The sequence below is a fragment of the Synchiropus splendidus genome, chromosome 8, assembly GCF_027744825.2.
Source record: "Synchiropus splendidus isolate RoL2022-P1 chromosome 8, RoL_Sspl_1.0, whole genome shotgun sequence".
NCBI lineage: Eukaryota > Metazoa > Chordata > Actinopteri > Syngnathiformes > Callionymidae > Synchiropus > Synchiropus splendidus.
In genome coordinates, this window is record NC_071341.1 from 6815295 (window position 1) to 6842806 (window position 27512).

The 27512-nt window shown below is 41.6% G+C and overlaps 2 protein-coding genes across 3 annotated transcripts in view; both read left to right on the plus strand.

The window, feature by feature from the left end:
* The window catches only part of lrrc75a (leucine rich repeat containing 75A), a 60845-nt gene extending 41783 nt beyond the window's left edge, over positions 1-19062 (plus strand). For both annotated transcript variants that reach the window (XM_053872985.1, XM_053872986.1), the window contains 2 exons: positions 12020-12293; positions 13634-19062. In XM_053872985.1, the coding sequence (XP_053728960.1) occupies positions 12020-12293; positions 13634-14236 (877 nt within the window). In that variant the 3' untranslated portion in view covers positions 14237-19062. The remainder of the gene's footprint in view (positions 1-12019; positions 12294-13633) is intronic.
* A 598-nt stretch (positions 19063-19660) lies between these two features.
* On the plus strand, positions 19661-26988 carry crk (v-crk avian sarcoma virus CT10 oncogene homolog). Its single transcript, XM_053873671.1, has 3 exons — positions 19661-20229; positions 20744-21327; positions 24719-26988. The coding sequence occupies exons 1-3, from the start codon at positions 20010-20012 to the stop codon at positions 24854-24856; spliced, it is 942 nt and encodes a 313-aa protein (XP_053729646.1). The 5' UTR covers positions 19661-20009; the 3' UTR covers positions 24857-26988.
* Positions 26989-27512: the final 524 nt, after the last annotated feature.

A 27512-nucleotide genomic window follows, 5' to 3' on the forward strand; every position in this document is an offset into this window, starting at 1 on the left:
TTGTGAATTATTCTAGTAAGTAATTGACAAAAAATAATCTTGTTTGGCCAAGATTTCCCATTATAACATAAGGGGTTGTGTCAAATTTTGAATTCTGCGCAAAACACATCTAAGAAACCATATATTTTCCGCACACAGAAAAACCACTGCTTGACTCAGGTACAGTCCTGTGTAAGCTATGCCTCTTTCCATTATTCACCTTTTCACTGCTCATAATAACCTCTTCCATATCTATCATAAGTAGAATTGTCAAGCGCTCTTCATCCTTAATAGAAAAGATATATTCAATATATCCCATTCATCTCATTGAAAGAAGCCCCGTGTAGAAGACCTTTGCTGGCTGTCAATGCTGTCATCCTTTAAAGCAGCACACCAGCCATCAGTTTGTCATGTGAATGTCTCCTGGCTGTTTTTATGTCAGAGTTCACTCATCTGGAAATTATATCACTTTCTATTTCCCTACAGCTGTCAGCCATCAAATCCCATCAGTGGAGAGTGATGGCTCCACTCTTGTCTGTCATTTAGTTGTTGTATGAGTGTCACTATTATTGTTGCTGCATGCTGTTTATTTGCCACCAGTTCTCGAGCTCTGCTGTAGCCAAAATCTGAAGTTATGTTAGATATGACTGCATTTATACCTCCCAGAGAAAAAGATCATCTTCTGATCTCACCAGGTTTTGGCTCAATGTGCTCTGCCGTCTTCAATCATCATCCATCTTTCTTTCGTGCCATCGCTATTGTAGTAAATCTCTGACAATCACATGTAACCTTTGCTGTCTGTCCCAGTGATGCACGGCCCACTGTGCACCGAGGCAGGACTCGCCACATGCAGTGGAATCCATGAAGATTTAAGCCCCATGAAACACAGCCTGGCCATGGCTCTCCCCTGCCTCGTCTGCATGCATCTGAGTATGACTCATGTGTATTCCCAGCAGACCAGTGACCCATGGCCACAGTGTGAATAATGCTGTTTCCACCCTGCTGCTGACATAGATAAAGCCTTGTCTAGCGTCACCCTCCATTGTTGCCTGTGTACTTTGTCATAAAATGCTGCTGCTGCTGCTCCTGGAAAAGAGAAGCATCTACCGTGAACACATCTCTTCTACCGTCACGGAATTAAATTTATGCATCAGATCAGCTTTTCCGTGAAAAAAATAATAATAATAACTAGAAATCTGGGTGGTCAGTTTTTCCAAACCAAGATAATTGGCCTAATCTAACTTTTAGGATGCATTTGAGCCCCTCCAGCAGACTAAGGGGGAGACATCCTAATTTCTCGTAGTCAGACTGAGCCACCTCAATTACCCAGTTGATAGCTGAATTAGGACTGGAAGCAACCGGGACACGACTCCTGTGGTGCCTCCTAAGTACACACAGAAGTGTCCACTCTTCAGGAGGAACTGAGGACAAACAGAAATATGCAGTACAGAAGTAGATGTACTGCATAACTGCTAACACCAGCATTCAAAACATTTATCTGTTACATGAATATTTTCCAATCATGTAGCTTTTAAATATTTATGTATTATTCTTTTGTTCAAGTTGGTACTTGTAAGTGTAAACTCTCAAGGACTCTAGGAGTTGGATGACAGCGCCTGTGACTTTTCTGTAATAATTCATAAATGTGTGTAAATACTGATGGGAAATATATTACATTGTGAATATGCTTTTCAAATATGAATTTAGATTGAATATATTCAAAATGTATTTAGAAGGATTGGGTCATCTTCTCATGCATAAAGTAAACTGGCGCTGTTCTAGCTGGATATTGAAGTCAGTTTACACCTTTTTGAACTCATTGATAAAGCTCATGAGTCCATCTATTGTGAGACTTGCTTCATGTCCTCTATGGACCACCGTAGTCTGAGATCACTGGTGTAAAAATGTGCACTGACATCAGCTACTGAGCTACTTGTGCAGCCAGCTTTGCTGAGCAATTTAAAATAAACACGCGAGACTTGAGAGCCTTGATGTCGCTGACTAGGTCAGCTTCACTGAAACAAGTGGTTCTACAGACGTCTATAGTGTTCTGAGGCCTCATTTATAGAGCTTTGCGTTAGTTAACATACTATGTAGTGTGCACGCACGTCCTACACTTGTTTCAGTGTATAAATGACAATCTGTCCTGAAGTTGTCGGAGAGGAAAAAGTGTTTAACATGCCCAAATTATGCCCATATAAGGTGATTTAACATCCATAATTATTATTTAAAGCAGCTCTGCCGTGAGGCGGAATCGTTCCTGTGCACTGTGGTGACGGAGAGAGAAGGGAACACAGAGGCACTGCACACACTAGAGGCACCAGAACAAGGTCGTTTTGTGATCTTGCTTGAAGGTAGAGAAGTGAGTGCAGCAATGCTTTGTTTCACCTGCAGCTGCTCAGTGTCAGACCCCCAGACATCAGGTCTTGGCTACAGTTTGTTTACCTGCATTTTGTTAACCTGAAACGGAAGACAAAAACAACGGACAATAGATCTATTGGCAATGTTTCTATCAAAAATAGCATGGGAACCTTAAGCTTTAAGAAAGTCTCCACAGCCATCAGTTTCTTATTTGTGGCCTGGTCAATTATTATTATTATTATTTCCAAAACGAGATTCCATAGTTTGAGAATAAGATGCATATATTTTCCACTCACTATATTCTGTTAAAGTGAACGATGGAGCACTGAAATATAAATGCACCAAAAAGTACGATATAAATGGAAATAATAAGGAAGTGAAAAACAAACAGTGAATAAAGGCAAAGATAAAATGGAAATTCTATTTTTCAGATTACAATTTATGTTCATTCATGGAACTGTTGTGTAATTTTGATTGAATTTTTTGATGCCAATGAATAAATAAAAAGTGATCTTATTTTATATTTAATGTTAGGTGCTTGTACACACTGCTTAAAAATAGTCAACACAGATATGTATGTACACGTATCACTGCATAGCTCAGTGTCACAAGGCTCAAAATGTTCAGCTGTAGTGATGTAACTGCAGCAGCTGGAAGCCTCACCCTTCCTTCCTCACCAACTCCCTCTGTCGTCCTTATCAGACCCATCAGATTCAGGCAAGTCTTTTGATGGCTTTTGATGACAGCCAGTAGTTTCAGAGGAAGTCAGTGGAAACATGTCACGACAGACACTTTGACTCGTGTCCTTATTATCTGTCCTGTCCACACGCACTCTTGTATTTGACTCATGAACACAGTGCTGTTTAACTACTGCTGGATTCAGAATAATATAAAACATAAATCAAGGAATATTTGATATATCAATAATGAAATGACATTTTAGTGAACAGTCTGGCCGTCGGAAGTGAAAACATGCGAGTTTGCGTGCTTGGGAGCGGCACAAAATTGATCCTATCAAAAGGAGGTTTTGTTCCATGAAGCCTACTTCATATGTGTTCAAACCTGGTGCAGCAACGAATTTAGATCCTCTATGAAAACATACAATTGTTATACATGAATCACAGACATGATGAGAAATGTCAAAGAAAATGATCAACACAACTCGAGCCCTGTGAGAACAGTCATGGATGAACGTCCGAGTCAATGTGAAGCAGTGGTTTGCCCACTGTTCGACCTCGTGACAGAATGGAGAGCGACAGGAGGCTTCTCACTGACCACTGGTGTCCTTGAGCAGTAAAGACGCTCACTTACCACTGACTGGTGATAAATGATCTCTCTGGACAGATCGAGTTGGGCAGAAGTGAGGACACCACACCAGCGCCGGCTGAGTAAACCCTCATATCACAGTCATTGAACATGCTACCAGTGTCTCGTGTAATTAATTCATCAAAGGAGCTGTAGCAGGCCCTGAACCATGGCTGCACCGGATACATCACATAGGGTTTAATGACTGACATCACATGCGTGTAGAATATGCTGATAGGCCAAGCAAGTGATGGATCAATTTTCCATCTGACGAAACTCAATTGATGCTCAAAGGTCATAGTGTTGGCTGGTAGGCATGCTTTTGTTTCATATCTATATCTATATCTATATCTATATCTATATCTATATCTATATTGGATTATTTCATCTTAGTCTGCACATATTCTTTATCAATATATTTCTGAAGATGTACTCTCTGTCATGACTCTGTGGGTGTGTGTGCACGTGTGTGGGCTTGTTTATCCTACTTTGGTGGGACCAATTCTTGACAAACACTCCTTGTGAGGACTTCAAAATAACTGGGTCATTATAATTGGGTTCCAGTTTGGTTCAGAGTCCTAGTTAAGATTAAACATTTGTTATGGATGGTTAGGTTTAGGTTCAGAGACTAGGGAAAGCATTATGGCAATGAGAAACCTTACAGTGGTCCCACAGGGATAAAAAACAAACACATGTGTATGTGTGTGTTTTGCCATACTTGTGAGTGCCAAATCTTGACAAGGCGCCTTCTTGTGAGGACATTCGATAAAAAAAGCACAATAAAAAAAATAAATTGTCAACCAGAAGATTGACTATGAAAAAGATATTTGCTGCTCTGGTTTATGATCAAACTGTAGCTGCTCGAAAAGTGTCTTTTTTCTAGGGCCTCACTTTTTACTCTGAAATTTTTATCATTATTCCTGGATTTCAAGAGGAAGTGAGTTCTTTAGAGCAAGCATTTAGAAACTGCTGCCTCAGAAGAGTATTATATAATATACATAATATATTATGATTTTTTTTCCTTATTCTAGTACCTTATTTCTCCATCACTTCACTCCCCCAAACATTTAAAATATTGTCATGCCAACACAATTGTTGTCAATAATGACATGATAATTCTTCAGTAATAGCATATCTGTCCTCTCGAGAGTGTTCAGAAACATGTTGGATCCAAACGTAGCAAAGTGATATTGAGCCTCCTGCTGAGAATCATTCTGAAGTAGTTTTATTAAATATCTCTTTAATTACTCATCCATTTATCTTGCAGCTCTGAGGCCAAGGAGGGTCGCAGGGATTCTTCAGAGCCTGCGCTGTAATTTAATATATCATGTGGAAATGTCATCAGGCTATTAGCTTGAGAAAACTGGGCTGCAATTCTTAAGGAGGATGGATGGTCGTAAATCACTCTCAGTCACATGATGATGTGAAAAGACAGTAAAGGATCGAGCCAAGGGGGAGATGATGTGATATAGTAAGGAGGTGTTGACGCCCACCTGCTGTGAGCTGCTGTCAAGTTAATGAAACCCCTCTAGTCTCTAGGACTCTCTAGTCTCCTGTGACCCCTCTAACAATGAGGAGAAAAGCCTGGAAATGTGCCTGGAATGGATTCATTTAGTTCATTCTTCATGAAACATTTCCCAAGAGCTTGGTGATGAAGATGGGGATCATCATCGATCACCACCAGGTGTTGTCGTCACTGTAGGGCTGACACTACTGAGGAGTTTGATAGTCTTATACCTGTATAAGGCAAAATGCCCTATTTTATCTATGCCTTTGATGTTTCCGGTGGCCTCAGACATATTTCTCTCCAGGTTGGTTACCATTCACTCGCACATTTGTTTGTCACGTACTGCCGAGTGATGACGTCACTGACTAGTCCGCAGCTGAATTCCCCTGCAACTGCGTCTCGGCTCCCCTCCATTATGGAAAATTGTGATTACACGTTTGAAACGTTTGCAATCATTTTGAGGTAAATCCTCCTTGATTAGGAGTTGAGTGTGGCCTTGTGAAAGACATGCGGGGCGCTTGATTTAACCACCAAAGCAGCAAATGGCGCTCAAGCGATTGGTCTAATGCGCAGTGGTTTTCGCACTTGTGTCTACCCTTAAATCAGTATTTATCCTCCGCACGTCTCCAGCAAGCTGACGTCATAGCAGTTCTGATTCAGGACGCTGCATGAGTGTCTGCTCCTGAGAACTTGTCGGCCATCTTAAATTTACCATCACAGTTAGAAAGATTTAGATGAGCTTGCTTTCTAGCGTGCAATTGTCCATTTAAAAGTCCAGTCCAGATGTTTGTGCAATGATAAATAAAGTAAAAAATCTGCATGTCAGCCAATCATCCTGCATTTATCTTCAAACCAGGAAGTAGAGTGGACGGGAACGTAGAAAACAAAGGTTGTCTTTTGTTCGTGAAAATGTGTGGTAGAAAGTGTCCTCAGATCCTTCATTTGAAGTATCATTCCCTCAAAAAAGGAGGGATGTCCCAGTAACTTTTTGGCTGACTGAATACAGGTACGTGTGCCAACATTTGAGTACTTGCTGATACTGAGTACCGATACAAGTATTAATAAAACCCTGAACAAACATGACAGCACACTCTCAAGTTTAGAGTGGGCAGTCTGTGTATATGCTGATGTATATGAATATGCTAGATAATATCTAAGATCCTGGTACTGCATACTTGCTTATGAATTCAGTGGTCCTTCGCTGGGTTGATGTCATGGCTGTCTGAGGATGGACCAAGGTGCTAGTAATTGCAGGCTTACAGATGGCACGGAGACAAGGTTAAATTAAGAAATTTAATAAAGACGATTAATACAAACACAGACAATAATAGGAAACTGAAGGCGCCGGAACCAAAACATGAACCGGGAACTACACGTAGGGACTGGGGAAGAATCGGTAACACGAGGAGACCATCTGGTGTTTGCAAGCTGGAACCCAGGAGAAGATATCCATGGAAGGACTGATGATGGGATGAGTTCCAGCTGCGCAGCCATTAAGCTGACACTAAGGCAGGAAATGGAAACTACAGAAAGTAACAAAGTAAGAGCACAGGGAAAACGCGGCACAGACAGTAAACAGAATGTGCGCAGAGAGTGCAAACATGACAGTTGAAGCACCGTGATGGAAGGAAGTAGCAGCACCATCATGTGACCCCAGGTTAGCGTGGCGTAGCACAGATCATCAAAGTCTCTGGAACTACTAATGTGATCATTGAGCGTTTTCTTGAATTAAACACGTCTACGATCATAAAATATATCCTCCAGTATCTCATCAGGGCAGGCGTGCGGGTGTATCCCCTCAAATCAACAGTGTGAAGTGTTGACTTTCTGGTGTTGAAAGTACAGTTAAAACTATGATCATGAACTCTACCAAACTCAGCTTTGGTGTGGCCAGTTTGAAGCGGAGAGCAGGTCCACCACGGTGTTACGCTTCTGGGAGTAGATTTATTCCATGAGAAAAGCTAGTGTCAACCCAACCTTATTTGGGTGAGCGTTGTCAGCTCTGTAAAAACGATGCTCTGCTGGTGAAACACAATCCAGCGGGGGAACACTGTAGTAGGTATCGGGTGCTGTCATGACCTAGTATTTGCAAAACAGGCCAGTATTGGTCCGAGTATAGATCGATATCGGGACATCCCTACAAAACGCTTTTGCAGAATCTGATTGTAACTGCAGAACGTAACATCCTCACTATGCTGTAGCCCACACACATGCCACAGGTCACATTTGGTATCTCCACTAACACTGCCTAAATGGGCCTTCAAAACAAGAGGTTGTGAAAGTAAAAGACCCTGGAGAATATGCCCATAATGCTCCTCACCTTAGGAGATGTCTGTATTGTCCATGTTATGGTACCCATTACTAATCCTTGTCCCGTAAAATGATAGACAGTGCCCTGCAAATGAGCTTCTCTTGAGGGTTTTCAAATAGAAACATTAGCAGCTCACACTTCAACAAGATGTTTGGGCACTGCTTCATTATGACCAGCATGTACAGAGTAGCCCACACTGTGGAGCTTTGCATGTAGGGCAGGACCACAGATCGTAGCTGAGTGACAAATGGACAAATCAGACATTGTGCGTTTCATGGTTTGGTCAGGGCGAGTTTGGAAAGATACAAGTGGAAGAAGCCACTTTTCAAGGTCGTAGCAGCTGACAAGCAGTCTGGCTTTACACACACCCACGCTCGCAGCCACTGACTGAGGTAAAGCCAAATGAATAATGCAGAGAATAACTGCAATTGGATGTCAGGTTGTATCCACAATGTTTTTCACAAAAACCTCTGCAGCGCCACCAGATCCAATATTATCTTCTTCATGTCCCCTTCTATCTATCTATCTATCTATCTATATATATATATATATATATATATATATATATATATATATATATATAAAACCAACCAATCAGATGTAATGACTTAGGATACTGTGTCTGTGACTTTTGACTGTCACCATGACATAACAGAAATAACAACTGCTCTTTCCCTCTTTCACCTCGGCAAACAATTTAGACCGAGTGTGCTGTGTCTAGGAGCCGGGCAGCGTGTGTAGAAAATATCAATTATCCCCACTGTGGGACTAATGAAAGGTTTCTTTTTCTAAAACTTGCACACAAGCACATGGATTCTTACTGTGAGGCGACAATATCGACCACAACAGAGTCATGCCCCGCTCAGGCTCTAGGTGTTATTGTGAAGGTAATCATAAAAAAAACACAACCCGAAGCTGGAACCAAGAATCTCAACCTGTTGTTGTTGTTGTTGTTGCAACTATTAAACATATATCTTGCTAATTGTATTTTCTGATATACTTTTTATTTAAAATGTGTGTGCAAATTCCCAAAAATAATAATAAAAAAGATTCCTCCAAAAGTTAACTGCTATCAAATTATTATATTAAATTATACCTTTCCATATTAATAAAGTCCTTTCTTTAAAGTGCATATTACTTCATCCAAAAAAATATTTTAGGGTTATGTCCTTTTCTGTTTCCAGTATAGATGATGAGTCATTTTGTGTTCTGTGAAGTAGTGGCTCTTCCCTGAGTGTCTCCTGAGTGACAGGGAGATTCTGGCCACCCGTCGGAGAAAAGTCATTTCAGCCGTTTTTATCTGGGATTTTGTTCTCTCTCTGCTTTTTTGCTTCAGCTCTCTCATACACACAACAGTGCCGTTGGGCATCTGCAGTACCACCCTGCTCTGCTGATTTGCCGACCAATCTCAAAAACTCTTACACCCTCAGTCGAGAACAAGACCGCAAGATAGATAGATAGATAGATAGATAGATAGATAGATAGATAGATAGATAGAAATTCATAAAAGCCATTAAATTGAGGAGTTTTTTTCGGCCATGTTTTGCCCTGGCAATAATTTAGTTTCGACCAGCCATGCTGTTCACACAGGGCCGTTTTATAAGAAATTGCACTTGCGCTGCCCTGAGATTGTTCTCCCCGAGAGGCTTCTTCAAATCCCATCACAGGACTTCGATGACCAACAAACACAACTGATTGTGAAAAGAGGAAAGGTCAGATGAGATGGCAAAATGCCAATATGTTTGCATTTACTTTCTTTAAACAGAATGAGCTAAAAAAAAAGGCAACTTTGAAATAGCTTGGAGAGGAATAAGTTCTAGAACAGGAGCCATTGCTGAATAAATACAGTGTGCTGTGCCAGACACCAGGCTAGCACACAGGTTAGAATACTGATGTCTATCTCAAAACCTCCCGGTTTGTTTTAACAGTTTCATTGAATAAATATGTGTCCTTTAAATTCCTCAGGTCATCTGACTGTCACTCACAGGGGTTTCTCAAGGATCCAGTCTGTGAGTTCTTACAACTAAAGCATGCTCAGCAACTGTAAAAATAATGTGAAGTGAGCGGCGCTCGGTTGGAGCTGCCAGGTTGGATAAATAAACACCAGGCTGATGACTGTGACATGCTCACTTCAAAGTTTTTTTTCAAAGAATTTGAAAGAGAAGAATCAGTGCGAATCAATGAGAATTATGCAGAATATTAAGATCTGGGATGACATGGTCCGTATTAGAATTTGCATTGCTTTTTACCCAGAATCTCCGATTTTATTGAATTAATTTATTAATCTTTTGGAATCCTGAAAATATGGAAAATTATTCCAAGGAGCATATACTTGTCTCTACAGTGAGAGACATTGTCAGTTGGATCGATAAGCACCAAGTTTAGAAGGTTGAAAGCAAGTTTGGGTGGCGGACGGGTCGGCCGACTGACCCCCACGCTCAGAGAGGAGCATGCTGTGAGGATTGCAGTCCAACAAATGGGAGAGGTCTGTCAAGTTTTCTGCATGTCTCACTTCTGTGGCCTTGCAAGGGTCTCCTTTAAAGTGCGAGATATTGATGCAACTTGAGAGATGTTCTCAACCCATTTGTCCTCTTGGAGTGTCCTTTCTCTCACAATCGCCAATGAAAACCATCAGTCGTGAAAATCCAGCATGTTTTTTTTGGAGAGGCCCCTGAGGTGTGTGAAGTGTGGGTTCATGTGGGATTTTATGGCGTAGTGGGTCTTTGTTTCGTCTGCTGTCTTTTAAGCCACCCCAACTCTGAGTCATCTCCAGTGGCCCAATCATGTCATGAAAACTGCAGACACATTTCACAGCTGTAAATGAGTGCCGGTGTCTTCATGAAGATGTTTCTTCATGGAGAAACACTGAAGCAGCCGCTCAGAGACAAACTGAAAGGCTATTGTGACATAGTGCTGACAAGAAAATTAAAAGATCTATATTCTGCCATGGCTGATTTTCCTCCGACACGCTTGATGGTTTTAGGAAAACACGGCTTCCTCTCTGTCCCTGACTGAAAGGAATAACCAGATGAACCACTCCCTGTTTACAACACAGCAGGTTCAGACCTGTGACTCTACATACATGGTGGCTCCTTAATTCGTTAGACAGCATGTGTCCTCCAATGGACTGTTACTGTAACCATGGAAACGACTGTATTAAAAGATGGTTGCTTCAGTATCGTTCTTTCCTGACTCATGACTCATGTCGCTAATAAAAGCAGACAGCGAGACACATGGTCCTATCTGACGATGAACAACAACAGGTTGCCATAACAATGGAGCGTAGTTGTGGATTATGTCTGATGTGTCTACATTGCATATACGTACTGAAGACATCAGATATATGGAGCAGGATATATGGAATCATGTAGCAAAGAAAAGACTGTTAAGTAACTAAATATATTCCACAAAAGATGACTTAAAGTTGCCATGATTTCTGGCTTACTTGGCAGCGCTGCAAACCCTTGGCCTTTTTAATGAACTTCCTGATGTAGTCACCTGTTGGAAAACCATTTCAGGTGACTACATCATGAAGCTCATGGCAAGAATGAGCGAAGCAGTCAGGCTATTTTGAAGAATCTAAAATATAAAACATGTTTTGGCTAATTCCACTCTTATTTGTTGACTACGTAATTGCATATGTGTTCATTCATAACTGTGATGAGTTTTGGAAAAATCTATCTTCAAATGTGACTGCTTAATAGGAGGGACACATCTTTGTTAAGATAGTCATCATGTTTTCAACACAAATCCACTTGTGCTAGCTCTGGGTTATATGTATGAAAATGTGATTTATATTTCTGCTATTTCTCCTCACCGACCAGGCCCGGTCTGCCCCATTCTTAATTGTTGGCCAATACTAAAAAAAAAATAATAATAAAAATCCTGGGTTTATTTTTAGCTTTGGACCCTGCTGTGAGGAATTCAGCTTGGAAGTTTTCGCCTCGCTTCACTCTTTTATCGTTTCATAAACTTCAATATTCTTAAGCCCTTAAGCTTTTCCTGTGTGTGCATGTGTGCCTCTGTGTGTGAGGGTGTACACGTGTGTGTGTGTGTGTGTGTGCGAGAGTGTGAAAGAGAGTCAGAGAGAAAGTGAGAGAAAGCATCTTCTCTCTTACTGTTACTGCCTCCGATTTGGCCATAACATCCATGTGCTCTGTCTCTTTTGCATCTTCATGTTGCAGCGTTTTGGCGGCTCATTGTTCTCATTAAGGAAGAAAGAATTGCTCAGGCCAGAGAAAATAAAACCGGTGTCTGGGGGGTGTTCATGTGCTCATGTTGTCATGATTTCATTGGATGTTGTTCGCACAGCTTTTGTGGCCATGAAACTGATGATATGGATGCTTTTTATGATTATTATCTTGTTCAATGTGCGCACATATTTACTTTATGGGAGCTTCGTGGAAGGTCAGTAAACAGCTGAAGAAAAACACAGGTGATATCACTGGAGTAGTGTACGAAGTCTCCCCCGTCGATGGATGTTTTGGTTATGACATCGTATTTGGATCCATCTTCAGTCATCATTCACCTCATTATTGTGAATTCTGTGTCTCCAGTTTGAAGGCGGTGTTGTCGGCTCCGCCGTCCAGTGGGGCCTTGGATCTGTCCGGTATCCCTCTGGCTGCTCGGGACATGGAGCGTCTGTGTGCTCACCTGCAGCGACACGCCTCCAGCGTGGTCAGTCTGGAGCTGGGCTTTACTGAGTTGACAGATGAGGCCTTCCTCCTGCTGCTGCCCACCCTGGCTGCCCTGCCCCACCTGGAGACTCTGGCCCTCAATGGGAACCGGCTGACCAGAGTCATTCTGAAAGAGCTGACGGATGCCCTGAAGGTGACTACGCTCTTCTGTTGCAAAAATCAAATAGCCAGTTTAGGACTCTAATTCAAACATTTTGGGCTCTTGTTCATGACTCAGGCAAAGCCAGAGTTAAGCCAGGCAAAGCTCTCGATCTCCATTCTTCCTGGCACCTGTGGTCATGAACTTTAGATTGTAACAGATTCAAGTGACCTAGAGTTGTTTCCTCCGAGTGGCTGGGCTTTCCTTCTGAGCTAGGTTGAGGAACTCAGTCACCTGCGAAGGACTCAAAGTACGACCATTCCTCATCCACAACAAGAGAAAGCAGTTTGTTAGAATGGGTCCGTATGGAGTCCCTGGGGTCAACACAGGACACATTGGAGATACTATGCTTCTGGTGTGGCCTTGGACGCCCACAGAGGAGCTGGTTTAGGTTGACAAGCAAAGCCATGTCTGGACCTCTTTGTCCCAGATAGTGCCCCCGCAACCCAAGCTCATATGAGCTGTAGTAGACTGATGGGTGGATGTACAAATCTGAAATGTTTTGGAATTGAATGCCCAGTGCTTCCCAGTGTGGCCTGTGTGGACCCTGATGTGACAAGTTTGGTGGAATACAAAAAAAAGTGTGTTGATAATGAAGAAGCCAACAATATGCATCTTTCAGTGCAGTTAGTCATACTTGGCAAAAGAGTGTTGCCATCTGTCATTTGAAATACGGGCTTGAAATGAGTCCCTTGCTAAAAACAAACATTTCTTTGATGGGTTGTAGCGCAAACAATCATTATTTTGATTATTAAAATATGAGCCTCACAGGAATGTGATAGATTTTTCTGAAAATTGTATGTATTTTTGGTGCAATATACTGAAATACAAAATGATTCCCATGGCATAGTTACAGAACAAGAAAAAAACAACATTCGCCTCCCCATTTTTTGTACAGCGGAAAACCACTTACCTTTTCAGCATGATTAAACAATTATTATTTTCACGATTCAGACGCTCCATTGAGGCAGGCGTCATTCGTCTAACTGACTTCTTTTCACCTAAAATGAGGTCATCTGAGGCTCCTTTACATATAATGTCATTGAAATGGAAAAATGGAACTCTACTGTGTATTTGCTCAAAAGAACGTGTGAGTTTTACCCTGAAAACCCCAGCCATGTAGGATATCTGGCAGGCTGTGGAGTGTGGATGAATTATATTTTGAATTCTTCTACTGGATATTACTCAACTTCTTCCACCTTTTAACACCAGTGTGCCACTGCAGGCCTGCAATGTCATGCCTTTCACAACAACTGAAATTTGCAGAATACCGGCTATAAAAGCAAAAGTAATTCATATACTTTTGTTTTATTGTATTGCTTTTCTCCTCACAGGATCCTGGCAGTTTCCCCAGTGTGACATGGATCGACTTGGGCAACAATGTGGACATCTTCTCTCTACCACAGCCCTTCCTAGTCAGCCTGAGAAAGCGCTGCCCCAAACAGGGGAACCTGCCCACCATTCTGGAGTTTGGCGAGAGTCAGGCCAGTGACCCGCCGGAGAAGTTGAGGGGTCTTGGGGAAGAAGAGGAAGAGACGGACGACACCAACAGGACAGAGAGTCTAGGGGACCTGCGGTCCGAGGTGGAGGAGGAGCTGGATGGAGAGATGGAGATCGAGGACATGATGGAGGAGCTACTGGACTTTGACAGAGAGGTGCAGGGGAAAGAGGAGGAGGAGGAGAGCATGTGGACCATGGAGGAGCAGAGGAGAGGGGGCAGGAGGGCCAGGGCGAGGTCGGGTGAGGATGATTCGTCACAGAGGAAGCGCCAGGAGCGTAAGGCGGTGATGGCAGAGGACGAGGACGACACACAGAGCCGCTCCTCAAGACTCTCCTGCTCCAGCCAATCGCAGCTCTCGTCAGCAGCCGCTGAGCCAATGAAAGCAGAGGAGGATGACCTAGACGACATGACAGACCAATCGGAGCAGTTGACCTGAATGCTCTCTCCTCTGCTCCGCAAACACTTCCCCTCCTGCGTGTGAGGACACGCTGAAGCAGGCAGCCGTGTTGACAGGAAGTGATGTAACTGAGCCAGCACGCCACATGTCCTCTGCTCATCTGATTGATGTCTCTGCTGCATGTGGACTCAGAGTGACCAGCTGATCCCAGGTCACTTCCATGAGTGCAGCTGCCCAGCTATAACGGGACACAAGGACCCCCTGCAGGACTGTGGTCCCCGTCTCTGTCCTGCTTTAGCCAAACTAACCGACACGTAGAGTAGACCAATGAAATATCTCATGATGCTTTTACGTCTCAGTGGAAATGTCTTTTCAGGTTGGTCCACCGCCAATCCCAGGACGTCCTTATGTGCCTGTAACACACCCTGTTTGTGGACTCCAGGGCCTTCTGCATTTACAGTCTGCCAAAAACCTGGAGGAGAAATATAGATGTTGCACCCCACCAAGAGGACTGGCAGCCAGGTGGACGGGACAAGCCGAGCGTCATGAGTCCAAGCAGCAGATGAGAGGACAGATAATACTTGATCGATGAGCTGCTGGACATGAAAGCAGAGGGTTGAGCGTTGTGAGAAGACGTCAGCAGAAAACTAAAGGGTACATTTTGTAGCATTCAAGTCCGATTTTGACTTGAAACACCAGTATAGTGATAAAATCTACCTCAATTGACCACTGCAAACACATGAAATTACTTTCAAGAAATTGCAAGACTTTTCATTAAAAGATGAAAAATTATTACTTTTCCAACTGCAATTATTTCTAAGTATGTTGGGGTTTTTTTGTAAATCATATTGGTCTTAACCAAATTAGCACTATTGCAGGCTGCTCTCATGCCAATGAGGGTCATCAGAGCCACGTAGAGATGACCACAAATCAATTGAAATGGGTGGCGAGCTTTTATAGACACCCACTGTCCCTCTGTCACTGCCTGAAGATTCACCTTTTATCCTGCTACTACAAACTTTTCAAAGGACACAAACTTCTTTATGAAAAAAAAATCACTGACAAAATCCTAAAACATTGCAACTCAGATGTACTTCAAATGATAGAGGTTTCAGTTACATACATAGCTGAACATCCAGTCAGCCAGCCAGTGGCCTCCTTATAGTCAGCTTCAATTTCAAATGAAGAATTGCACAAATGTATCAAACATGCATGCGTGCAAAGTAATCTATATTTCCCATAATGAAGGAGAATACATCCCTCCTGTTTTGAGTTCAATTTGTGGTATTATGTAAATGTTTTCCATTATTCTTTTGTCCACAAAACCCATATAGTAGTCGTGTTTCATATCTTTCATATCTTCATATAAAGGTTCTAACACTTTTTTATTGTTGTATTATGTCAAACATATTTTATATATTTTAGTAATTCCTGGGGCTCATTTGAGTCTTTCTGTATTTTTATTAAATCTTGTCGTTTTGTGTGTTTGTACTCGCATTATTGCTTTATTTTTAAGTTTTATTTTTTTATTCATTTTATAAATTCTGCATTTTATGAATTATATTTTCCATCCATTTTTATCTCCCCCTTAAAACACGTTAATGTCTACTTATGAAATGACATAAAAATATCACTGTCTTTTCAACGAGATCCAGTTCAGTTCATCGCACACGACCCCCTTGCTTCATCTTTGCTGGTACAGTTCATTCACAATCCCAATCTGCTCTACCAAATGAGTGGAATTCCGAACAGAAGATGGCGAGCTTGTGTGCTTACAAAATGTACCTTTAATGCGAGGAGTGGTTTATCCAGGTGACTGTTGGATGTAAAAACATTTGACTGAAGGTTTGAAGTATTCTGTGGCTGACTGAAGAGGCTTGTATCTCTTGCCAGTGTGCTGCAAAGCTCATGCTGCTGTGTTTATTTTTAGGCCACAGGTACGATCACACTCACACATGACTGCGAGAACTTGATACCCTGATGTAGTGCAAGATGTAGCTCTCTCCAGCCTGTGCTTTCTTTCCCTCTGTCTATCACCTCTGGGCTCAGACTCTACATACTTTATATACAGCAGTCCTCTTCTGCACAGCCAGTGCACGGGTGCATCATTAAGATCCATGCTGGCAGTGTTATTCATGACCATAACTCATGCATCTGATCATGACAGGGCTTTAAACTTGTGTCACAGAAAGAGTCACACTGGGTCGGTGGACGGAATATTAATGAGATGGTAAAAGGTGAATTAGATTCACAGATGGCGCCGCAAGCATGAAATACATAAATTAAAAACCTTTTTGTGAATCAAAATGAAGGGGTTAGCTTTGAATAGAGGAGTGGAATATGATGTGGAGGTGGAACAGCGTGAACCTTTGAGATACAACAATGGAGAGAGGTCCAGTAGAGTTCACTGCACACACCTGCAGAACGTCACTCTCATGTTCAAGACAGAGGAGAGAAGGGAGTAAGAAGGTGTAGGAGGGAGGAGGCTAGGAAAAGAAAAAGGCACAGAGAGAAAATGGGAAAAGGGTGAGGGGGTGATAGATAAATACAAAACAGAGAGGACAGGGCCTAAATAGAAATGAGGATGAATGTAAAAATGAAAACCATTAGAGAGGAGAAAGATGGTAGAGGGTTGGGAAAACACAGAGCTGGGAAGGAAAGGGCAGATCAGAAGAATCAGAGAAGAGATGGAGACAACAAGGAGTTCATCAGAGTCAACAGAGAGAGAAAGATAAGACAGAAGGAAACCCAATGATGAAGTGAAAAATCACTACAAGTGTGAGAGAGATGGGAAATCTTTGAGAGAAGTCTGTCTTCCCATGTTGTAAATCTCTATTTGTAACATTGGCCATACTGTTGCTTCTTAGCTTGGCCACTCTCTATTAAGAATGTGAGGAGAATAAACCCTCCCGTCCTCAACTCAACAAGAGAGAAATCCACTGGAATTTAACATTGAAATCGTATTTTTGTACTTCACTCAAATCATGAAATTTAAGCAGTAGTGGAGAATGAGTGGTGGAAAGCATCATCCAGCCAAGAAACGAGGAGGCGCTGACGTCGCGACGTTTTGAAAATAATGCCAGCAGGTTACGTTCTACACTTTCACCAGTAGAGGGCAGCATTGGCCAGAAACGTATTTTTTTCTGAGCGATACTGCAGTTGTGTGTACCCGTTACGTTTCAACGCTGTAAATGACTTGTTATATAACACTTGTTACTTTAAAATGGATGGACCCATGCACCTGTTATTAAAAACGATTAGGTTTAATGTATCTTGGGCGATTATTTGTAGAGATGCAACATGATAATGTGGTGAAAATGAAACAGTCTTAGCCACTTGGAAATCAGTGCAGTACAAAATAACCTTTTTAAATGTGTAGTGTGAGCATTTAGTGAAGTCAAATGGAAATGTTACGTTGGTTAAAAAAGCGGGTGCTGCGGCACAGTATTTGAAGTCCATTGAAAAGTTAAAGATTTGCTTACAAAGAAGAATTCAATTGCAGGAAAAAAAATATTCCACACGAAATGTCACTGTTGTTCCATTCACTTGCTCCGCTACACTGTTGACTTGTGTATTGCAATTGAAAATTGTGTGAAATTGTTCAGTGCAGTTGTGACCTGGGTAAAGAAGTCTACTGATTTTGGCACTCAGTTCTGTCCAGGGCCGATCAGAGCTAAAGCAGATCTACATCAGATCACTTCAACAGCTACATCAATACAGACCAAAAACAAAATAATCCTTCAGCTTTGTCTGGTAAGGCCTGGCGAGGACAATCAGAGGGTCAGGACAGCTGTGTATCAGAGCTTGTTTGAAGTTACTGCGAGAAACTCTGCAATCTTCTAAGATCAGTGGCAATTGTTTATCAGCCTTCCCGTCATCTTCTCTGTGCAGGAACGACTTTGTACCGTGCTGGATATCACCAAACTCTACGTCCTCGCTGATATGCCAGCAACAATTACATAAAGGTTTATCATCGTGGGTAGTTGCAGTCTAATCTGATCTTGAATGTGGATCATACCCACCTTAGAGCTTCTGCATTGCAGCTCACACATACTCACATCTGAGCTTGTGCATACTAACCAGCCTGCAGGAATCTACTGGTGTTTCATCCAAAGCCTCCCTTTAATATACCTCACAATAAGCTACCGTGGCATTTACGCACTGCTAAATTGCCATTCCTAGTGTAACCCTTTAAAGAAAGTAGTGTAACCATGGCTGTCTGTTACCAAGTGATGCTATTGTGAGAGTTAGAACTCTGTGTCAGCATCTTCCTCTGCATGTGGCTCTGCAAGTTATCAAAGATGTTGGGTTTTGTTTTGTTTTGTGAGCACAGCAGACCAGCGTCTGCCTCATTACATACTGTAGCTAAACCAGTTGCAAAGAACTTGTGCTTTAGACAATGTGACATGGTTGCTGTCCCCTGCCCTACAGAAACATTTGGTCTCCAAGGCAACCTCAGGACTGTCCTTTATCATTCACTCAGTTTGTTAACCGTGAGTACACAAGTTCATAATGTACTGCTTCGGTTGGTTTTAGTGGTTTTAGTCATGATTTCTAAGAAAATTCTGAACATGGCTTCATAGCATTTAGGAGTCTAGAAATGAAATGCTGATATCAACCTGAAATCTGAAACCTTTTGTACTTTCTTTCTTTTTATCGCTTCACCATGTGTAAGGTTGTCATCATTATTTTCCTCAAGATATTCCTTTCTCACACCAGATTTTTATGTTTAAGCCACATAATAATGTTGAGCTACTAGAAGAAATACCCTGTATATTCATTTAATGTTATGTCATGGGTCTCTGCGAATAAATACTATGACAGAAATAATCATCCTGACGTGATGGTTGCTTATTAAATAGTCTCCGATTTTGTTGTGTAGATGTTGTCCATAATGAATCAGATAAACAGATCACGCCATGGTTCAATCCAGATTTATTTCTTTGATGACAGTATGAAGATTGTAATGTCGACTATTTCATGTCTTTGACTAGCATCTAGTGGTAACGCTGATGAACTACGTTTCCGTTCAACTATATCCGTTTATATAGCATATACATCACTTGTTGTTGATAAGGTCTGCGTCGAAGCAAATAAACGGATTCTCACCAAATAACTACATAGTTGCACAACCAGCGATATTTCGCAATTATGGGACAGGTAAAGATTTCACAACACAAGTACAAGTTGTTGTCAAGTTAGAGTTAGTGCGGCGATAAGGGAAACGGCTTTCCGCCTTTAGAGCAAAAGCCTCCACCTAATTACCAGAGATTATGAATATTAATGACCTGTGGACTTGAAAAATATTTTTTCACGGATAAAGCTTAACAAATTCAATAAGTTTTAGGAAGGTGCATAACCAAATGGCAATTGTAGACTCCAAAAATCTTATTTTTTATAATAACCGGATGTTTCTCGGTTTAGGGTTCAGGTAGCTTTACTGTGGCGCGGCGGGTCTCACAGTCGTTACATCACATCCGGTGAGTGGGGTCTTTTTTTTTTGTTTTCCCGTATCCGCCATTTCAGTTTTTGAAGTTAGTTGTCATCGTTGGCTGGATTTTTCCTCTAATACAAACGCCTGAACCAATTATATTCTACGCATTAGACACAAATTCTACTTACTTGTCTCGCGAGGGCCGTTTTAACTTGGTTACCGTGGTCCTAGCTAGGTAAATTGATGTCTAGACGGCCGGCTACGGATGTCGTGCTCTAGGCGCTAAAGTTTTTGTATGAGTTGAGGGTTCGCCTCCGGATCACAGGAGGGAGAGACGGGAAGGCCCGCTGCAGAAGCTACGGCTTTGGAGTGCTAAACATGGCCGGAAATTTTGACGCGGAGGACCGTGGAAGCTGGTACTGGGGTCGGCTAAGCAGGCAGGAAGCTGTGTCTCTGCTGCAGGGGCAGAGGCACGGCGTGTTCCTTGTCCGGGACTCCATCACCAGCCCCGGAGACTACGTGCTGTCTGTGTCCGAGAACTCTAAAGTCTCACATTATATTATAAACAGCATCAGCAACAACCGACAATCTGGTCCAGGTAAGTCAGCGAATGTGGGATTTGGGGAGCTAATGTGACCGTTCTTGCATGACTTGCACCAAACATGACAGGCCAAACGTGTGCGAATGAATTGAATAAGCCTAGCATTGTTTTTGAATTGTGTGCGTGAATCCAATATTTGTCCGCGTCATGCTTTAAGCATGGGAAGCGTTGAACAGGGTTCTAGCGTTTAGTGATGATTTAGTTGCACAGCACATCTTGCACATCTTTGCAAATGTCACAGTTTAGAAATAAAATAAATACTCAGAATACTCAAACATAGCCAAGTTAGAAACATTGTCATTTACGTTTTTAACCATCTGGTTTAACTGAATCCAGGTTGCCATTGCACTGTTGTCTTTTGAAATAATGTCTAGGAATTCTGCCCAACTGCCTTATATTACCTAAATGTTGAAGAAGAGTTTAAAAATTAAAATGCCAATTATATTTGGTTTCACAAGGGGTTAACAAGGTCAGCTTTTTTTTGAAAGTTTTGAAAATTTCTTTCCCCCAGGTTTGGCCCATCCGAGGTTCCGTATTGGGGACCAGGAATTTGATGCACTTCCTGCTTTGCTAGAGTTCTACAAAATACACTATTTGGACACCACTACATTAATAGAACCCATCAACAAATCCAAACACACCTCCTTCATCAGTGTTGGACCTAGCAGTGGCCCACCACCCCGCCTTGAAGATGAATATGTGCGAGCACTTTTCGATTTCCCTGGCAATGATGAAGAGGATCTCCCATTTAGAAAGGGTGACATACTGCGTGTCCTGGAGAAGCCTGAGGAGCAGTGGTGGAATGCTCAGAACTCTGAAGGCCGGCCAGGTATGATCCCTGTGCCATACGTGGAGAAATACCGACCTGCATCACCGACTTCGGCTGGAGGGCCCGGCATTCCTGGGGGTGCATCAGGAGGGATGGGGGTCAACTCTGACGGCTCCACAGTGCAGACAGGAGCTCCATTGCTGGGAGACCCAAGCCAATACGCCCAACCCACACCTCTACCAAATCTACAGAATGGCCCTGTTTATGCCAGGGCTATCCAGAAGAGGGTTCCCAATGCCTACGACAAGACTGCTCTGGCTTTAGAGGTAGGGATGGCATTGTTTTTAAAAGTCAAACTTGTTTTGTTGTCTTTCAGGTTGTTTGACATTGTGTGAATATCGTGAGGAGGATAATGTTGATTTAATGTAACATTATTGACAATGGACCCTCAATGAAACATTTGATGAGGCATGTACTTGAAGTCTCCAAAGAAAAACAAAATAACTTTAAATCACTTACAAATAATTTGAAAAATGACCAGAGCTGAGTTTGGGATAATTTTGTGCATTAACCTCAACAGAGGTAGTAGATTCACTTGATCATAATTTTCTTTTTTTTTGCCATAATAGACCAGCCCTAATGTTGGCTGTAGTTCATGGTAAATGTCACAATGATAATTGAAATGGCTACTGAACTGGACCATGGGGTCATTGGTCATGACCTGTAGGACAATCTAAAGCAGGTGCTCATATTGCCATGGCTAGCCGATGGATTTTTTTTATTTACAGTGGAATCAATCCCCTACAGTGATGTGCTTTGAATCCCTGACCCAAACTTATAAAGGGCCATTAAACGCTCTTTGCTTGGACTTGATGGTTCTGTTGCTTAACAGCCCGGAAGCCAGAGCAGGCTCCCATAGAGCAGGTCATTGGGGGGGAAGGAAATAGTTTGTGTTCGGGAGCGGGGCCATTTCCTCTGCTTTCTGAGAAGCCACTAGTTGGACTTGTCCCTGAGAAAGAGCTATAATACTCAATTGAGCTGCGTTTACAAGATTTACAAGTATGGCCTGTCTTTTGTCTTTTTGAAAGCTCTATAATAAGTATGTGTAAGTTGACTTAGTTAGTCACTCCCTTTCTCACCTGTCGTTGCTCCTCATATCTGTCCGTAGAGTGACTCAACAGGTGCACAAAGACCAGTTAATAATTAGCCCTGGTTTCCTCATATCCCTGAATCCTACATACTCATACTGTGATATTGAGTTCCAAGTGTTAGGATTATAAATATCAGATTTACAAAATTTGCTGAGCAGTTTTGAGGCTTCTCTAAATTGCTGTAGTTTATGTCTCGAACTTGATTTGCAGCCCAGACGGTTTGCTTCACATCTGTTATTGCCACCCATGTTGGACCTGCGTCAATGGGCCTCCTCTGTGCCTCTTGTTGTCGTATGCTTTTGTCGTTTTTAAATCATGGATGCACAGTGCAAGCAGATTTTAGCTCTACAACTCAAAAGGTCAGAACCAGAACATCAGCAGTACGTAGTTCCTGACATTACAGAGCTAAAGCCGCAAAAGCTGGCTCCAGACTAGCACTGGCTCCAAGTAGCCCAACAGCTGCAAGCTGAAGTGCTTTGGCCAACTGATGTAGTGTCATTCCTATCTCAATTAAAAGACAAATAACTCGGTAGCATATTTTTCGCCACTGTTGGAGCTATTTGTACTTTAAAGAGGAGACGCACGGAGAGGGTCAATCGTAGGAATGAGTTACGTCGTGATGTTGAAGGATTATCTTCCCTTCTGATGCAGTAATCCATTCAATGTCTTTCTGTCTGGCCCTTCAATCTGTTCTCTGGAGAAAAACATTCTGCGTTCTTCTAACTGTTCCACTGAAGGCTTCACAAGCTGACCAGTGCTTTGTGTCCATGTGACTGGTCACGTTTGATTTAACCTACAACTATTGATTTTGGTGTGCCAAATATGTTCTCATCAGCATGGATGCCCCTTGTCTCCTAAACACCATCAGTTGTTCAGGCCATATTGTTACATGAGCTGTGGCGCTTTTCTAAATGAAACATTAGTTTTGTATTTTGTTATTGAAGTCAGGTATTGATTGTATAAAAACTAGACTATGTTCTCACAAAAGTTGCTCATAGAAAAATGTGGAAACACAGTATGTTGAAATTATTTTGGTTTCTCTTCATCCTCCTAGCCGCTTCTTTGGAAATAAAACGATAAAGTGAAAAGCCACAGTTTCTCATTTTATGCTAGTCTGAGGTCAAACATCATCCTGTTCATGTGAGTGAGTTTGTGCATGACAGCTTCTCCAAATGCTTTTGGAAAATCGCTTTCAATGAGAAATCCCCCAACCAGACCTCGAACTCAGTTGTTCATCTTTGGAGTTAAATAGTCAAATATCACAGCACGCAACTTCCACATTTCTCTGGTTGGTTGTATCCCTTCCTCAGCGCTGACCGCACTTCGACTGGTAAAAACACAAGTACCGTTTTTGTATCATCTGGGTTTTATATATTGGTCTTTGGGATGTCAGCATGCACAGAAAAGCCCAAATAAAGCCTTCCTTGTATTTTTCAGTTGAATACAGATGGTTGACGCACCTGGTCGAGGAGTTTGCAGTTGGTGGTTCAGATTTTCTCCTGTTTGCTATGACACAACGCAGTGGTGTGTTTATGTCCAGATGACGTTCAGAAGCGTGCTTACACACAGCAGCATGTGTTGTCTTAAGTTAGAAGAGTAAATCACAGCTTCTGTTCAAAGAAAAACAGGCATGGAAACAGTGCTGCACAGCATTGCTACAGACATCAAACTCAAGTACAGTCTGTAGTTATTACAGTTACAGTTCCAATATTCTTGTTTTTGCTCTGTGAATACACTTTAAATTCCTATATAATGTCAAGATTGCACTTTTGTGAGTAGAAGTTGTGATCCCAGCTTATGCCGAGCCACTTGTGATATTTTAAGTGCATATTGAATAGATTTGTCCAAGATACCGAGTAGTTATTGCGACAAATGTTGTAATTTTGGTGATAACGATAATTATCATGATAGATACATTTTCGTTCTGTTCCATGTGTTGGACACCACTTGAAACTGTTTTATGATGAAACTTATTAGTGGAGTTTGTCTCCAACATCATTATTGGTTTATGTTTATGATATAATAGTTAACAGTTAAATAGTTAACACTAGTTATATAATAGTTAATTGTAGAGAGGAGAAATTCAATGTTTCAGGTCTCTGGTCGAACCTGCTCGTGTCTGACAGACTGCTCTGCTAGCTTCCCCGCGCTACTACCTTGCCGTCCCCACCTCTGTAAAGAATATGAACACTTCATCTTAACACATTTGTGTGCATACGTTTTTGTTATGAAAATGGCGCTCTTGTGATAGTGAAATTGGTGGACCTAATAATCGAATAAGGCCCTTGGTATGACGCGTTTGTTTGGCACTCACATTTTTCAAATGCAAAAAAATGTTTGCTTCAACAAGCTTTCAAAAAGCTTTGTCACATTTTTGAGTCAGTGCTAGTCTGGCTCCAGATTGATCTTTGGAACTGTGTGTTCCAGCTTGTTTGCTCAGGTTCAATGACACCGCCACAGCAGCCACTCCTCTTTGTCAACTGTAACAACTGCTTATATAATGTCCTTTTTTCTTCATCTGTCCTTTTCACCTTCAGCCTTTAACTTTTCCTCTGTCCTTGTCCAGGTGGGCGACATGGTGATGGTGACCAAAATTAACGTGAACGGCCAGTGGGAGGGCGAATGTAAAGGCAAGCGTGGCCACTTTCCCTTCACTCACGTTAAACTGCTGGACCAGCACAACGCAGAGGACGAGCTGAGCTGAGAGTGGACAGCCAGGCATGAACTGGACGCTAGTGTTAGACCCTGCCTCACCTCAATGACACCAACTCCTCCCTCCACAAGCCTTGTGTCTGCTCCAGCTCTCACCTTCACAAAGAACAAATCTGAACCGATCCGCATCTGACCACTACAGCACACCCATCCTTATTTGTCCATCCTTCGTCCTGTCTTCTCAGTGATACCGAATTATGAATCTCACAAAGGAAGGAAGTATGGTTTTTCACTTGGATTTTGGGAAACATATTTTCAATCTTACCAAATCTTATCCCTTAATCGTTGACTCCTACCGCACAATTTTACCACTTCCTCTTCCCGTGTTGGAGAAGCCCAGTTGTGTGTCATCTCTCCTCCTCACCCAACAACTATGACAACAACACTGTATGATCATTCATGCTGCTTGGTTCTACTCCGGAAAATGGTATATAATTACAGTACCCTGACTAAAAAAAGGCAATGAATGACTACCGGTGTAGTTTGAACTTTCATATAACTGTTCTAACTAAATGAATAGCACCATGACCAAGGCACATCTATTGACTTATTTATTCTTTTTTTTTCACTACACAACTTTACAGCAGCTGGTTGGATCATTATGGTCAAGTCTGGGTTGGATAGTTTCATGCAAAATATGATCACTTTTTGAGCTTTATTCCATACATCACTGGTTGGAGTTCTAGTGGAACCACAGACTTTCTATATAACAAAAAAAGTGATTGTGAAATATTATTCCCAGATACATTACACAGAGCTGAGGGAAAAAAAGCAAGTGGCATTTTTGTTAAATCATGGCTGTATTAATTTTGTCATTTTTCTTCAAAATTTCCATCATATAATGTTGGTCTTACTTCAATATTCACAACCTCTACCATCTTTTTTCTATATTACACACACAATCTAAAAAGGTGAGCTGAGGAGACTAGTTGCTCTTTGTTGGATGACAGACTTGTGTTTACGATGGATATTATGACACAACATGATCTTTTCTCACCAAGTAGTCCTTTGTAAGAACATAATTTTAAGAAATAATGCAATATGTGATTAATATAACATGCTACAATTTTTAGTTTTTGTTCATTAAGCAGGGTGGTTTTTGTACACTTCATGCTGCAGCATGACACAGAAGCGATGGGATAACCCTGCTTTTACAGGCCTCATGTATTGTCTTTTTTTTTTTTTAATGAAGTCGATTCAGTTTGTCACCGCCTTTTTAGCCCGTCTCTCCACGTGCATCCTTGAAAAATAGTTATTTGTGTTGAAATTTGGTGAAATGTGTCCAACAAAACAGTGTTGTTTTCTGCCTTCCCTCTGTTATTAATCTTTTAATAATCGTTTTTAAAGCCTTTTTATGTTAACTCCCCCACGTTGTTATCGGTCCGTTTACATTTATGAAGAACAAGCCGACATGAACTGTCATCTCTAGTTGATTTAACGTCTGTGTCGTCAAGAGATCAACCCTCTAGAACAGTAGTCCGTGTTTGTTTATATTGAGTTTAAAACTTTTATCACACATGACAATCACTGCCCTCATTTTTGGTTCAGTAGTCTAGTTGTAATGAAACCGTGTAGTGGACTGCTCAGACAGAATTACCCAGTTTCCAGTATATTTTATGCCTGTACAGTTGTCTGCAATACACCTTATGACCTTTAGGTGTCACTTTAACGGCAGAGACAGGAATGCACTTGGTACATCAATTGTTCATAGTTGCGTCTGTTCTTGATTGCTTTGTTTTCCCCATATTCACACAATCTCACACCAGGTTGAAAAAAATAATGTAATATTTGGCTCAACTTTGGGCCTCATATTTTGATTGCCAGCTTTATAATTTTTACTGCCTCATTATAATCGGTTTGTTCCAGAGCTACTGTACTATTTCATGAAACGAATGCACATTGACAATGTCACCACCTAAAAGTATTTTAAAGTAGCCCTGCATGAAAGCATTCCAGCTCCTTTACAGCGAAGGAAGAAATGGCAAAACAAGCCACTGGGAATTGTGTTAATATCCAAATGTGCCATTTTATTATAACACTATATTCTTTCAAGACGATTGAAATTACCTTTTTTATTTTCTGTAGCATGTAATGTGTTAATATACTAGTAAATAAAGTCTTGACAAACAATGTTTTGTTTTTGCTCCCTTTCAAGAAGGTTCTGCTGATCTTTCACCAGTATTATTCCATCATTCCTGAGTCTGTCATCAGGTTCATCATCCATTTCTGAGTGGCAGATGTGATAGACCCTACAAACACGTGCATCACCTGTATATTCCTGCTCTGACTTCAGGAATATAGGATATTGCGTAGCCAAATGGAAAATGTGTTACTTTAGACATAGCCACATTTTAGCAGGAAATTGGTTGGGTATTAATCCCATCGATCCCGTTCACAACCTAGTGATTTTGCTTGAGTATGGACAGTATTCTCAGAGCTAATGTTGTGTATGGTAGATGGGTTATAACTTCATAATTAAAAATACCAACGATACATTCTGGTTCAAACTGCAGGCTGGACTACACACAAAAAAATGTGGTAAATAATTCATGCTTTTTATGAATCAATATCAGGCCATACAGAGAAATCGATTCAGATCAATTTGTTCACCAAGCCCTAGTTGCCTGAGTGAGCTACAGTGGAATGTA